The sequence below is a fragment of the Myxocyprinus asiaticus genome, chromosome 12, assembly GCF_019703515.2.
Source record: "Myxocyprinus asiaticus isolate MX2 ecotype Aquarium Trade chromosome 12, UBuf_Myxa_2, whole genome shotgun sequence".
Classification (NCBI taxonomy): Eukaryota; Metazoa; Chordata; class Actinopteri; order Cypriniformes; family Catostomidae; genus Myxocyprinus; species Myxocyprinus asiaticus.
Window position 1 is genome coordinate 12,648,706 of NC_059355.1, and position 15,804 is coordinate 12,664,509.

Sequence of the window (15,804 nt, forward strand, 5' to 3'; positions counted from 1 at the left end):
ACAATGACCAGGAGCTGTCAATCTCCAACAAAGGACAAAAAAACACTTTAAATCGCCATTAAACTAGTCCAAATGACTAGTGCTCTACAGCAAGGGTCTTCAACGGGGGGTCCGTGACCCCCAGGGGGTCCGCGGTGGTACCGCAGGGGGTCCGCAAATTATTGCTTGATCCACCATTGGCATTTGTAATAATCACTCACTCGCATGTGAGTGACAGAGAGAGAGAGAAGTATGAATTTTAGTCTATCCACATGTTGAAGTCCTTCGCAGCTGCATGCCAAATCTCAAAGTGTGACTAAACAGCACTAGTCAGTAGAAGCGCGCAGCCCGGATAAACCCTTCACATGACCTCCGTTCATCACGAGCCGCTCAATGCACGACACACATCAGGTTTAGCGGCAATGCAGTGTAGGGTCACGTGAGTAAAACGTGTCTGCTTTGCGTTGGTCGCTCTGTGCGGCTGAGCAGATGACAGCCTACAGTTTTTTTTTTATTATTATTAGTTGTTTTTTGCTTTCAGAACAATAGCTTACTTGCCTGGTGTAAATAAATAATTAGTTACCGCTGAGATTATCAAGCTGGCATACACGGTCCTTAACGTTCCACATATACAAGACAGTGACTCTGAAATCAACATATTTAAGTCATACATTAAGTCATTGTTTTCCTCATTACAAATTTTTACTAAATTAAATGAACAGCAATTTTGAAATATATGTATAAAATTGATCACTCACATGAGATGAAGACTCCATTTTTGTAACTTTATAAAAGTTGTCTGTTTTTCTTTCTGTCTGTTTGTCTGTCTATCTATCTGTCTGTCTTTTTCTTTCTTTTTGGAGGAGGTTTGGCACAGGGATTAACAGTGGAAACTAAAAAAATGTCACTTCATGCAGAAATGTTGCAGACCCCTGCTGTCCCTGCTGAAACGACCAGCTAAAACCAGCCTAAGCTGGTTGGCTAGTTTTAGCTGGTCGCCTAGCCAGACTGGTCAGTTAGCTGGTTTCAGAGGGGGTTTGAACACTTTTTAGCTGGTCAGGCTGGGAGACCAGCTAGCCTCCCAACTTAAACCAGCTTGGCCAGGCTGACCAGCCAAGACCACCCTGACCAGCTAAGACCAGCCTGACCAGCTAAGACCACCCTACAGCTAAGATCAGCATGGCCAGCCTGACGAGCTAAGACCAGCCTGACCAGCGAAAAAAGTGTTCAAAACCCCTTTAAAACCAGCCTGACCAGCTACTGTATGAGCAGACTGGGTGAGCAGCTAAAACCAGCCAACCAGCTTATGCAGGTTTTAGCTGCTCTTTTCAGCAGGGCATCATTTAATGATTATTTCAATGGCTTTGCAATGTAAACATCATGAAGTATATACATACAATAATATGGTACCGTAGCATCATACACATTTTTATAGGCATTACATGCAACACTCAATTTTATACAATATGTAACAGGGCTCCCGGCTCCATCTCTCTCTACCCACAAAGGGGTACTTGGCCTGAAAATTGTTGAAGACCCCTGCTCTACAGTATATTCCTATGAAGACACAATTTATAACATGCACTGATGAAGCGTGAGCAACAAAACCAGGAATAATTAAAAAGGTAAGAAAAAGTACATAGGGAACATCTTTATTTCAGATTTTCCGCTGTTTATCTCTGAAATGTTTACTTCATTCAACTAGTGAATATTTGGCGAAGCATATTCAGTAATTACAAGCGGAACCTTGCCATTTAAAGGAAACTAGCATTAACATGCCCTCCCATAACTCTTTCTAACCCACCCATGCTCCAGTTAGCCAGAACACCTGCTGAATTTAATCACCTGACTTTCTGCTTGATAAATTCTCTGAACGGTAATCATCTGAGCACCAGGACACAAACTTCAAAAGAAACTGTGAGGAACCAAAATAAATCAGTCTGCAGCCAGTACGGTATGTGATTGTTTATCTGCTCCAACTCTAATTGCACAATTCACTCCTGCAAGACATTGAGAGAGAGCATAATCTTACCTTCCAGTACAATGAGTTTAGCGCTGGTGTTGATTTCTCCCATGCTGTTGGTGGCCGTGCACTCGTAAATGGCCTCATCTCGATGTGTCCGTAACGGCTGGATCCTAAGCACTGAGCCTGAACCATCATCAAACTCTATCACCTAACAAACAGATAAAAATGTGTTCAGCATTTCTGAATGTTTCAAAAGAAATTTCAACATTATCTTAAACTGCGCTCAAAATTGCCAATATCCCAAAAGTCTTCAATCAAATATAAGAGATATCACCAAAAAAAAAAAAAAAATTTAAATTATGGTGCTACGGAATTAATGCTTACTCTAGAGACATTTAATTCATAACAGAAATTTTTCATTTTGGCTGCTAAATGACTTGAGCACCAAAAAGTGATTAACCCAGATGGAAACAAACATACTCACTTTTATATGACAGCAATGTCAAACATATAGCGAGATCAACTCATGTATAAACACACGATCATCATTACACTCAAAGAGACATAGCTGCATTGAGTGTCTGAGACAGAGGGTTTAAGTGAACGGAGATGCTGGTGCTGTCAGACATAGTCTCGTTCACGCTCAAACAGCTTTGTAGACAGTATGAGGGAGGCTTGTCTCAGGTAGCCCTCATGCCTGTGTTGCCGTCAACCTTTCCCCGTTTTTTTTTTTTTTTTTTTTTTTTTGGCTGCCAAATCGAGATCAACCCAAGCACTCCTGCTGCACTGCTAGAGCATCGTACTGTCTATACTGATGGAGAGAACAAATGCAACATTCTCTGGAATGATAATGTTTTAAAAGGGCCAGTTTGATGTTTAACAGCATGTTCAACTTATAATGTCAACATATTTTCATATAAAAATGTTAGACCTTTTTTAACCCTCTCTGTGACCCTTACAATTAAAAGGCTGTTTTTGCTAGTATGCCTTTAAGACTTCTTTATGTAAATGACCTCTATTATAATGGCTATTCTCTGTATACTGATATAGTTGACACTGTTTCTTCATCAGGGCAGGCCAAGTTGCTGAATCCAGAACAGTGTTAATAATGTAATAATCTAATGTAATGTGGGTGGTCAGATGTGGAAGGGATAGTTCACCCAAAAATGAAAATTGTTTCATCAATAACTAACCCTCATGCCATCCCAGATGTGTGAATTTTTTTCTGCAGAACACATATAATTTTTTTTTTTTTTTTTTCTTTTCTCCCCAATTTGGTATGCCCAACTCCCAATGCGCTCTAGGTCCTCTTGGTGGCGTAGTGACTCGCCTCAATCTGGGTGGCGGAGGACAAATCTCATTTGCTTCCGCATCTGAGACAGTCAATCCTACTGTATGACCAGGCTGGGCGACCAGCTAAAACCAGCCAACCAGCTTATGCTGGTTTTAGCTGCTCTTTTCAGCAGGGCATCATTTAATGATTATTTCAATGGCTTTGCAATGTAAACATCATGAAGTATGTACATGCAATAATATGGTACCGTAGCACCATACATATTTTTATAGGCATTACACGGAACACTCAATTTTATACAATATGTAACAGGGGTTCTGGCTCCGTCTCTCTCTACCCACAAAGGGGTCCTTGGCCTGAAAATGGTTGAAGACCCCTGCTCTAGAGTATATTCCTATGAATGACCTCTGAATGACAATTTTTTTTTCTCTCTCCCCTTTTCTCTCCAATTTGGTATGCCCAATTCCCAGTGCGCTCTAGGTTCTCCTGGTGGCGTAGTGACTCGCCTCAATCTGGGTGGCTGAAGACAAATCTCAGTTGCCTCTGCATCTGAGACAGTCAGTCCGCGCATCTTATCACTATTATCGTCGTTACCGCGGAGACCTAGCGCGTGTGGAGGCTCATGCTATTCTCCGCAGCATCCACGCACAACTCACCATGCGCCCCACCGAGAGTGAGAACCACATTATAGTGACCATGAGGAGGTTAACCCAACATGACTCTACCCACCCTAGCAACCGGGCCAATTGGTTGCTTAGGAGACCCGACTGGAGTCACTCAGCACGCCCTGGATTCGAACTTGCAACTCCAGGTGTGGTAGTCAGCGTCTTTACTTGCTGAGCTATCCAGGCCCCCCACAAATTATGATTTTTAGAATAATATTTCAGCTCTGTAGGCCCATACAATGTAATTGAATGCTGGCCAGAACTTTGAATTTTCAAAAAGCACATAAAGGCAGCATAAAAGTAATCCATACAACTCCAGTGCTTAAATCCATGTCTTCAGAAGTGATATGATAGGTGTGGGTGAAAAACAGATCAATAGTCCTTTTTTACTATAAATCTCCACCTTTAACCAGCCCTGACTAGTAGGTGGCGATATGCACGAAGAATGCGAATCGCCAAAAAAACAAAAGAAGAAGAATTTGGAAGAGAAAGTGAAAGTGGAGATTAGTTATGTCAGTGGATAATCAACCATTTGTTTTTTGTAAGAATTTGGAGAAAATGCCATGTAAATTAAGTGTTCATTTCACACATTTTGTGTACATCTTATTAGTTGTAAATAAACTGCATTTTGAAAATTGCATGTATACTGTATATTGCCATTGGTATCCACTGATCAGCCATAACATAAAAACAACATGCCTAATATTGTGTAGGTCCCCCTCGTGCCACCAAAAGAGCACCAACCCGCATCTCAGAATAGGGGGCGGACCTACACAATATTAGGCAGGTGGTTTTAATATTGTGGCTGATCGGTGCACAGCAGTCGATCATTGATCACAATAGGGCTGAATGGTTTGGACAAAAAATCTAATTGCGATTATTTTGAAAAAAAAAAAATGTGATTGCGATTTGAACTGCTATGTGATAAACATGAAAAAAAAAAAAAAATGTGTGTTCTGTTTAACCAAAATTAAACCAGTTTGTGAAAGAGTCAGTTCACTATTTTTTGAAACTCAGTCAACTTGAATATTATATTATTGCAATACAAATAATGTTAAGTTAATAAATTATTATAGAAATATATTATTGTATAATAATAATTATCATTATTACTATAATAATGTATTATTATTATTATTATTATTATTATTATTATTATTCAATAGTCATTTATTTCTTTAATAATTTCTCAACTTACTATGCAGTCCGGTTAAACCCTCAAGCCTGTTTTTCGGCGGAAGCTTTTATTTTGAAAACTTAAGGAAAGGAAGTTTCTGTTGACTGTACTTGAGTTGACAACAGCCTTTTAATGCAGTGAAATGCTCTCATCTGCCTTGCTGTCAACAAAAACTAGGTCTCATAGGGTTATTTTAAATGTGTATAACAAATTGTAACTGCCAAACATAGAGGTATTTGAAATTATGCAAATGTGCAATTAAAGTAAATCTGGGGCGCTTTAAACAATGCGCTAAGCGCACGTTAGCACACCGAACCAAATGCAGAGCGCACCTGTCACTCAGGCAGGGCACCAGGTAGACAAAATTTGTGTGTATGGAGCACAGAATTACTCTGAAACCACGGTGTTATACACTGATCCCGTTTACATGTATTTAAGAAAGCATTTCACACCACAGACAAAGCAGCCGTGCACAAAAGTGCAGCACAGCAGGCAGCGTGTTCAGACTGTTTATTTATATATTTAAATTGCAACCCTCGATGTTTAAAAAAAAAAAAAAAAAAAAAAAACACCGGGTCATATCGCCATTTCGATTTTTATTTTGGTTAATCGTCAGTCCTATTTCATAACCATTAAGATTTCTGAACAAGCTGTTTTTTGCATCTTAGTTTCTATAAATGTTCTTGGTGGACTGGAGAAAGTGTGAAGTTAAGTAGCAGTGAAGTAGATCAAACTCTTGTTTTAAAAGAGCAAGGAAGATCCTGCTTTCCATGATAAGGCCCTTTTAAGCCATATGACCAGCAACGTAGTTTTTGCAGTTTTTAATTGTTAGGTGCCAAAGTGATCGAGGGGTCTTTAGGCATACAGCGGGTTGGCATATTTTGTGGTGCCAGACACTTTATAGCATATATGCTATTGCAATGCACAAGATTTTAAAGCAGACCAGCAGGATAGATGACTGTCCAAGACCCGGTCACCCTACAGTGACCACATCATGGCAGGACTAAGAGATTGTTTCACATTTGCCACCTGTACTGCTGATGAAACTGCCAGCAATGGCAAAAACTGCATGAGTGGCAGGACATTGAGAGACAGGCTCTCTACAACTGGCCAGAGACCAGGGGGACTTTCTCTGCTCACTCCACCAAAATGTCAGATTTGACTGGCTGAGGCCAAACAGAAGCCATCATAGAGTAGTCAGCAGTAGTATCCTGATGTATAAGTCCTGATGTGTCACTCTTCAGCCTGTTCAATGCCAGAGGAGAGAGAAGAGAGGTGCTGATCACTGTGTCCAAGAAAACTGACCACTGGGGTGGACTCAGAGCAATGGTGTGGACTGGCATTCATAACATGGATTGCATTACTGAATAAAGATGACAGTTTGGTATCCAAAGCAACATCACAGTACACTTATTACAGGCACTATTCACCTAGAAAAACCTGACAGTAGGGATCTTGCTCAAGGGCACAAGTGTAATACTATAGTCAGTGTGTCCTGCAACGCTATTTAGGACCAGCACAGCGACACTGCTGAATCTGCAGCGCCATGGCACAATATACTGTATGAGGAAGACCGGGGGATAGTTGTCACACTTTTTTCTCCAGTGACTATTTCTCAGGATAGGTTTTATTTATGAATGTCAATTTTTGCCGAGCCTCATATCTTAAAATCTTGGCAACAAATAAGCTAATGAACATTCCTGCTGTAATTGCCCAGAAAAAAATATACAGTTCATTGAATACAAGCTGACCTCTCTACACCTCTGTTTAAATCTACATCTGCATTAAACAGCCTATTGTAGGCTTCTGAGCAATTTTAAAAATAAAACAATTATTAAGCACAAAACCATTCTTGAAACAACAATAAAAGGACAACGTAGTGTACAAAAGTATTGCCAAAAAATATTGCCCACAATTTATAATTGATAAATTGTAAAAATATATGACATTTAAAAGGCTGTGTTTACTTGTGGTTTTATGGTGCTGAATTGTTTACCCAAGACCTATAATAAAAATATCATGATGGTGGCAATTGGCCCGGTTGCTAGGTTGGGTAGAGACATGTGGATTACCTTTCACATGGTCGTTATATGGTGGTTCTTGCTTTTGGTGGAGCGAATGGATAGTTGTGCGTGGACGCCACGTAGAACAGCGTGAGCCTCCACAGGCGCTAATGCCTGATTCACACATACTATGTGAGCGGGGCGTGAGCACCTCGTTTGTGTTTCAGCGCACATATTAACAGATTACAGTGGGAGCCGTGAGGTGTCTCGTCCCAGAAGTGTCCCAGACGCAGCAGTGAGCAGATAGTTTTGGCATTGAGCCTATTTTTGAAGCACAGCTTATGCTGAACTCAGCGGCTCTGGGTGTAAAATAATCAGGAAATTATAGAAAAGATGTCAAAGCAAATGAAAAATATTTAAACCGAACCTACAAGACACAACAATTTATAGGTCTGCACACAAACAAACACATAATAACTAAATAATGGAAAGAATAAATAAACTGCAAGACTTTTGCCTGTTTATGTACATGTAGGGATATAGTATAGGCTTTACAACATCAACCAATCATGACCAAATACGCTGATAAACATAACTGCACGTGACTGCAGGCCATTGTCGTTGAAGCAACGATTTACCTCATTCGGATTTGCAAGGCCAAAATAATAGATGATACCTGACTGATTGTGGAGGTTGAGAATTACTAAGTGCTGTACAGCCCTCAGCATTTAATATAGCCTACAAGGATTTATTAGCAAAGGAAATGGTATGGGATGCAATAGATTTGCAGTTTTGAGCAGTAAGTTAATGTTTCAATTTACTGTTATATGTTTTGCCTTCATGTCATAATATTAGTCTACCTAACACGGTTTTCTCAGGTGTTTTAACAAAGAAATGGCATTATTTAGTTATTGTATTATTATTATTGTTTACTTATTTCATAAACTATGGGTGGTCAGGCTGGATGCAAACTCACAACTTTCTATTGTGTTGTCCTGGCTAATATGGACATAAATAAATATGTTCTTATTTAACTAATGTCATTGCTTTCCAAAGTAAGCAGTAATGGAGAGCACAACAGTTTCTGTTCTCTGACTGAATGCAGACGATAGAATCACCCGATACTTTGTGGGTTGGGGGTCTAAATTATTTACCATTGTGATGTAAATGTTGTCCTACTCATGTACATACGATTTCATAAAGTCCAAATTTGTTATATTTATTAATTTTATTGAAGAAAATATTTGGCGTAGGAACCCACAGAAAACGTTATTATTCTGCGAAGAGCCGCAGCTGTCTCGTAGAAGAGACGCGGCCAATATGAAAGCCAAACGTGACTGCGCTGCTCATGCCCTGCTCATGCTCCGCACATGCCCCGCTCATAGAGGATGTGTGAATCCGGCATAAGTCTCAGCGGTAATGCGCTTAGCAAGCTACATGGTAAGATGTGCAGGCTAACTGTCTTAGAAGTGGAGACAACTGAGATTCATCCTCTGCCACCCAGATTGAGAAGAGTAACTGTACCACCACAAGGAATTACAGGGCATTGGGAATTGGGCATGCCAAATTGGAAAGAAATAGAGATTAAAAAAAAAAGCATCTCAAGACACCTGTGTTCTGCTCGTGGCATTGTGTTTAGCTTTTTAGCGCAAGGATGTGCTTGGTATGAATGGCTCCTGAGTCTGGTGGAAACTGGCAAAAGTGCTCAAATCACTTTTCAGCAAAAAAGAAAAAAATTCCAGAAAGGAGAGTCCAAGAAGTGGTGCTGAAATTCATCTTTTCGTCACTATAATATACCATTACATATACACCAAACTGCCATTTCAGTAACTTACCTACTGTGTGTTAGGGGTCAGTTTTTTCCTGGGATGGAACCTGCAGTACTTGCAGACCATAGACTTAATTTTAGCTCACTGCACTATATATCTGAGATCCATATATAACACATATGCGGCATAATGTGTCAGTCAGTTCAGCATTATCACAGCTATATGGAACACAAGGAAATACCTGACATTTCCTTGGCATCCTCTGGACCTCAGAGCAGCTCATGATGAAAGATAAAATACCCCACACTTGATCTTAATCAAAGAGTGGTGCTGCATCATTTTGGGATGCCTTACAGCATGTTAAGTTCAGTCATAGTTGAGGAGCAGGAAGGTTCTTTGTTGAGTCTGATGAAATGTTCTGGTAAAAGAACAGCTGGCAGGAAGCAGGCTGATCTCCCACATGATGCACAACATCACATCTGATCAGAGTGCAGGTACAAATCAAGCACATCACTTTAGCATGCACACATACACACCTCAAAGCGCTGTGAGCTGACTTTCTTGCCCTTCTTCATCCAGGTGATGCGTGGTTTTGGCTCCCCGACCGCCTGGCAAACAAAAGATGCCACTCCTCCAGAGATCCCTGTCTGATCTTCAGGAGTCTTAATAAAACTGGGCATGCCTGGGGGAAAGAGATAGAGAGAAAAACATTAAAACACACAACACCACCATTATGAAAGAAAAATTACAAATGTGATCTTTCATATAGAAAATGAAGACTTTTGCTTGAGTCTCCAGCCTCACAGATGTTTCTCCTGAGAAAAAGACCATAGTAATACCAAAGTTTCAGAAAAGTTCTCGATGTCTCAAACTGTGCTCAGATTTGCCAAGATACCGAAGTCTGCAATCGAAAGTCAATGACCAAGCATTTCTCATCAAATTCTTCCAAGACCTATTTATATGAGCTATGCTATCAATATAAATTTTTATAGCTCTTTTTCTTACTGTGTCATTGTGTGTATTATAGCAACAATAAAAAGTCAACACAACTTTCTATTGTGTTGTCCTGGCTAATACTAATATGTTCTTATTTACCTAATGTCATTGCTTTCCAAAGTAAGCAGTAATGGAGAGCATTTTCGAATCACTCCATTTTCGGTGGAGGAAAAGGCTGTTGCAGTGTGCATAAGAGGTGTAAACGCAACAAGCGTTTGAACAAAAACACATTGTTTAACGGTGTCTAAAGGCTGCTTCAGCTAGACCTTGAATTTGATCCAAATAATATTCCTCCAAGTGAGTTAGTCATGTCTCTCATGGTTAGATACTATAAATATGGGTAATATGAGGGAATTCTATTTCCCCTGTTGCCAAAGCTCTCTGGTCGGCTGTACTCAAGATAAGTATTAACTGTTTATATGGCATGAGAGCTCCATCTACGAGGATGTATCAGAAGCATAATTAAATGCTCTAACAGAATACGAGTCGTAGCAACCCAAACAAATTGAGCTCCCCGTCCACCACCTTCACCTGGTGAAAGCGCCTGCAGAGGAACGGAGAGCTGACGTGAGTGTAATTAAAGATTCAAGCCTTCCCTCGCACCACAGAGATGAATAGATATATCATAACACTCTGCCTGCTTTGTTTACCCCAGTCTATGGCTATTGATGCATAATGAAAAGCGCTGCCCTCTCAAGAGAAAATGTTTTCATTTTTTCTTTGGCAGGAACTGTCTTGGTACCGGTTTCTGTGTGTGATAGAGAGAGAGTCAGTGAAACCTTGTCATTTTCCTTTACTCTAATTCTCTTGCTCACTTTGGCTCTCTCTTGCTATTTTCATGGCACTGATGTCAGCAAAATGAATGTAATTATGGTTAGCCTCCTGTGATGCAGTATGCGTTCAGAATGCAGACCGCTGACAGGTTAATTCACATCATATGTTTCTATATATAAAACATATATTGTTTTTATATATATATATATATATATATATATATATATATATATATATATATATATATATATATATATATTATTTTATTTATTTATTTATTTATTTTTTACTTTAGGATTATAAAATATTATTTACTTTATTTATGAATCACTTTTACCTTTGAGCAGGGTTTAGAACTGAGAACCGGTTATATACTTACCACAACCAAATTATTTTCATGGCTTTTGGTTCCGTTAACGGTTCTAGAACATTCATTCTTCCACTGATGAGGACTGGACACCATGCATTCCTGAACTAGCCTAATTACTCTTATGAGCTGGTTCTTTTGAATCTACAGCGCAAAACATACAGCGCAACCAGTGTAATCAGTTTCACGAACGAATGACTCTTGTGAGCCGATTCTTTTGAATCTACAGTGCCAAAGGCAGAGTGTGACCAGTGCAGCCGATTCCCGAGCCAATAACTCTTATGAACTGGTTCTTCTGAATCACCAGCACAAAACATACAGTGCAACCATGTAGTCTGATTCTCAAATGAATGACTCTTGAGTTGGTCCTTTTGAGTCTACAGTGAAAAACATACAGCATGACCAGTTAAATCAGATTCCCGATTGAATGACCCTTAGAAGCCAGTTCTTTTAAATCTACATAACAAAACACACAGTGCTACCTCTCAAACAAATAACTCTTATCAGCCGGTTCATGTACTAAACTAAGAGAAACATTAATTTTGCCATGTCCGTTTCGAAATGAACCAAGAATAGTTACTGTGTCATGTGTACTTAAGGCTTGAGAGAATTAAATCAGAGTAATTGTTGTACAGCAATTAGTGGTATTTAAAAAAAAAAAAAAAAAAAATATTAAGAATTAATAAGTTATCTTAATTAAAAAGTCAGTTTAAACACCTTTTGCAAGAATCTGTTCTGTTAAAATATATAATGATCAAACGACCAGCTTAAACCTTATGTGCTGGTTTGGTGCTCATCTAGTTGGTGAAGCTGGTTAAGCTAGTTAGTGTGGACACCAGTGCTCCAGCATCAAAAACAAAATATTGCTGGTGACCAGCACTGCTAATCTTTTCAGCAGGGTTGATTAAGAATGATTTGCCTTCATGACAGGAAAGGCTCAACTGTGAGTGTTGCCACCTTGTGGACCAACTAACTAGTGCAAATAATTCCAGGTGCATGCACATTCTGCACGTTCAGAGTATGCACGGCTAGAAAAATGTGGCTGAACACGTTCAGTGCTCAAGCACTCTGCTGATGATGAAATTTGCGTCACATGTCCTGTACGTGTAAGCTCAGCGTTTGAGTCTGACCGAAGTATACTTTGGGCTTTATCATGTCACATCTGGTTTGACAAGGTATTAGGATGAAACGTTTTTTTTTTGCTGTAATCCTCATTTGTAAGTCACTTTGGATAAAAGAGTCTGCTAAATGAATCAATCTAAATGTTGCATTTTCAAGGGGCGCAATAACGGCATTTACGTTCCAATTTCAAGTCAACTACTGTCATGGTGGAGCAATAGTAATGAGCAAAAGAATCTTGCTGAGCAAGTTAGTTCCCTATCTGTCACTCACTCAACGTTGTGTCGATGTAGTGACACTAGGGGTCACTCTTGGGAGCCCGAAACACCTCTGATCTTTGAAAAAATGCCAATGAGAAATGGCGAGTTGAATTTGCATGCCACTCCCCCAGACATACGGGTATAAAAGGAGCTGGTATGCAACCACTCATTCAGATTTTCTCTTAGGAGCCGAGCGGTTGCATTCAGTGCACTGAATACAATACCTCTAGAAAAACTCACCTTGCTAAAGACTGCTGGATTTGACGGCGCATTTCAGCGGCTTCTCCTGCTCTGTGCCTGTGCAGTGCAGAGAACGCCCCTGGGTGCTTCGGCAGAGCAAAAAAGAGTATATTCTGAAAAAAGAGTATATTTTCCATTCATAAAAGAGCGGCACACACAGAACGTCTTTTTAAAGATGCCCTTCCATTTGTGAGTTATTCCTGGTTGCGGTCACTATCGCTCCGCTTCCGATGGCCACAATCGCTGTCTTACGAGTCTGGGCACTGCCCATGCGGAGACATTGTTCATGGATGGACCATGTCCTCATTGCGAGAACATGACCATGGCAACGTTCCGGTCGTGGCTTGCATTCGTAAAAAGCAAGCAACCCCAGCGGCTCCCCACCTCGGTCCTTCTACCCATGGGTATGAGGCCATGCCAGTTAGCACTGGGGGCGATTTGGGGACCTCAATGGGACCACCTCAGCCAGGTATCCCCCCACGGACCTCCCATTCCCCAGCACGCTCGCTTGCCCCCGCGTGCTCGGACGAGATCGCCGGCTCATCTCAGGGTGGGTTCGACATCTCGTTTGCGCCCCAGAAGATGATGAGTTATCGAGCGCAGCATCGGAGAGCGGGCTCGTCCCGTCTGATGCTGAGGCTTCGGCTAGGCTTTCTCCTTCGGGAACGGTCACCCAATCTCAGGCCGACACGGAAATGACGGACATGCTTTCCCGGGCGGCCGCAAGCGTCAGGCTAGAGTGGAACCCTCTGCTCTCCCCTGAACCCTCACGGCTCGACAACTGGTTCCTTGGCTTGGGGCACCGCTCACAGCCGCGGCCCGGCCCTGTTCCTTTCTTCCCGGATGTGCATGAGGAGCTGACGTGGTCGTGTGAGGCACCTTTTACTGCCCGGTCCTGATCTTTCAGCTCCCCAGCTCTCGCTACTGTAAGACTGTCACAAAAATTGTCTGCATCACTTCCGGGAAAGTCAAAGAACTCTGAGAAAACACACCCCACTGATGGGGACCATAAAATGCAAATCACACTCACATCTGCTCTCTCTCTCTCTCTGTCTCACCTTAGATCACTTTAAGGACACTAAAAACTAAGTTATGACTTATCCTGTTCTGTAATGTAAAAGGTTTTCTGATCATACATGTTCGGTATCATTCAAGAGGTCTCAGTGCAACTGGTAAAACGGTCTCATTCCCTTTCAGCAAAGTCAAATCACAAGTAAGATTTAAGAACTTAGTAAAATACTGTATTCTATCCGGGGCATGTCCCTTCCAAGTCTCACACAGAGACCAGATGCTGTATGCAGATTAGGTGTATTCTTTGTAAACATCAAACAACCTACTCATTCAAAGATCGACTTACAACTCCCTAAATTGTAAACCAAATCCTAAAAAACATCAAACACACACATCTGAAATAACAATGGAATCGTTTGGTACTTAAGGAAGGATGGCAGAAGAACTCAGGGAATCTGTAAGCCAGATCTCCCATGCTTTGCCATTTGCATGTAGTCTTTCTCTACCAGGTATTTCATATTATTGATAAATGTTTGAAGGAATCTGTAAGCCAGATCTCCCATGCTTTACCATTTGCATGTAGTTTATATTTATCAAGGTCTCTCTGTAGCCAGAAGATCCACACAGTAAACATTGTGTGTAGTTTTTTCTCTATCAGGTAATTACAATTTGTATTTTTTTATGTTTGGTAAATGTTTGAATGGAATGCAACTTTAATTATATTATTATGCTTGGTTCACTGATAGCTTTGAGTTTGATTTATTATTATAATTGGATTGTTTGGATGTATTACTATTACCTGATAAATAAATTGTTATTATGATTCATTCTGAAGGACTGTTTTCTAGTATATTTCTTATTAATTACAAATCTATGGTCAGAGTTGGCTTAATTAAGCTACTTCAGAAGTAACCCATTAGTTACGTATGTACTAAAAGGCTAAACGGCGAACCAAGAATCTATAATAGAACTTAACCAAGCAGAATTAAACGGGAATACTAAGGGTATGACCGATAATCTGTAAAACAGAACTTAATTGACTGGGGCTAAACAGTAAACCGAGAATCTATAATAGAACTTAGCCAAGTAGAATTAAACAGGAATACTAATGGTAGGACCGAGAATCTGTAAAACAGAGCTTAATTGACTGGGGCTAAACGGTGAGTCGAGAATCTATATGAACTTAGCCAAATACGACTAAACGGATAAAGCCGAGATCCTATAAGGACTTAGTCTAAAACTTACTAATATCTGAAACTGATGAATTTGTAGTTAAAGGACCTGTGTCCGGCCAGCACAGGACCCAAATAACATTCATATAACAAATACAGTCTAGAAGAGAGAATTTAAAAATAATAAGATACAAAACTTAAATTCAGAGAATAGATACATCAACGAGGTTTTTTCATAATTGGAGTCAGATGAAATAAAGAAAAGAATTAATGATAAGATTATTAAAACATGGAACTCAAATCAAATAATAAAAGTATTATTAAATGTCGCACATGATAAGACAGAACACACAGCAGACCTTCAGCCATGCCATTGGATACCATCCTTGGACCAGTAGGTGACTTCCCCCTTACACTACCCTCAATGGTGAAGCGGCCAGGGGGTATTTGGTGATCCCCCAGGTGGAAAAGGCGCTCGCAGTGCACTTATGTCCGCAGAGCACCGCCACCTGGTGCGAGCGCTCGAAGCTCCCGTCCAAGGCCTGTAGGTTTACGTCGTCTCTGATGGCTAAGGCCTGCGGTGCCGCTGGACAAGCCACCTCCGCCCTGCACGCCATGGCTCTCCTGCAAGTACACCAAGCCAAGGCGCTGAAAGAACTGCACGAGGGTAGTTCTGACCCGGGATTGATGCAGGAACTGCACTCGGCGACTGACCACAGCGCGGTCTCTCGGGCATGCGATGTCCACTTTCGTGGTCCAGGAGCGCCACCTCTGGCTCAACTTGGTAGAGATGTAAGGTTCCTTGACGCCCCCATCTCCCAGGTTGGCCTGTTTGGCGACACCGTTGAGGACTTTGCCCAGCAGTTCTCGAAGGTGACGAAGCAGACGGAGGCTATAAAGCACATCCTGCCCCGGCGTGGCTCAAGATCCCACACCCCGTCTGCTCGTCACCAAGGGCGTCTCCCTGCAGCAACATCTCCGGCTCCGCCGCAGCCCGCCCCCGTGGCCTGGC

The 15,804-nt window shown here is 41.1% G+C and overlaps 1 protein-coding gene across 3 annotated transcripts in view; it reads right to left on the bottom strand.

The window, feature by feature from the left end:
• ptprfa (protein tyrosine phosphatase receptor type Fa) overlaps nt 1-15,804 on the bottom strand; it is a 516,187-nt gene that overhangs the window by 313,089 nt on the left and 187,294 nt on the right. For all 3 annotated transcript variants that reach the window (XM_051711353.1, XM_051711352.1, XM_051711351.1), the window contains exons 3-4: nt 9,390-9,535; nt 2,012-2,153 (exon numbers count right to left, since the gene is read on the bottom strand). In XM_051711353.1, the coding sequence (XP_051567313.1) occupies nt 2,012-2,153; nt 9,390-9,535 (288 nt within the window). The remainder of the gene's footprint in view (nt 1-2,011; nt 2,154-9,389; nt 9,536-15,804) is intronic.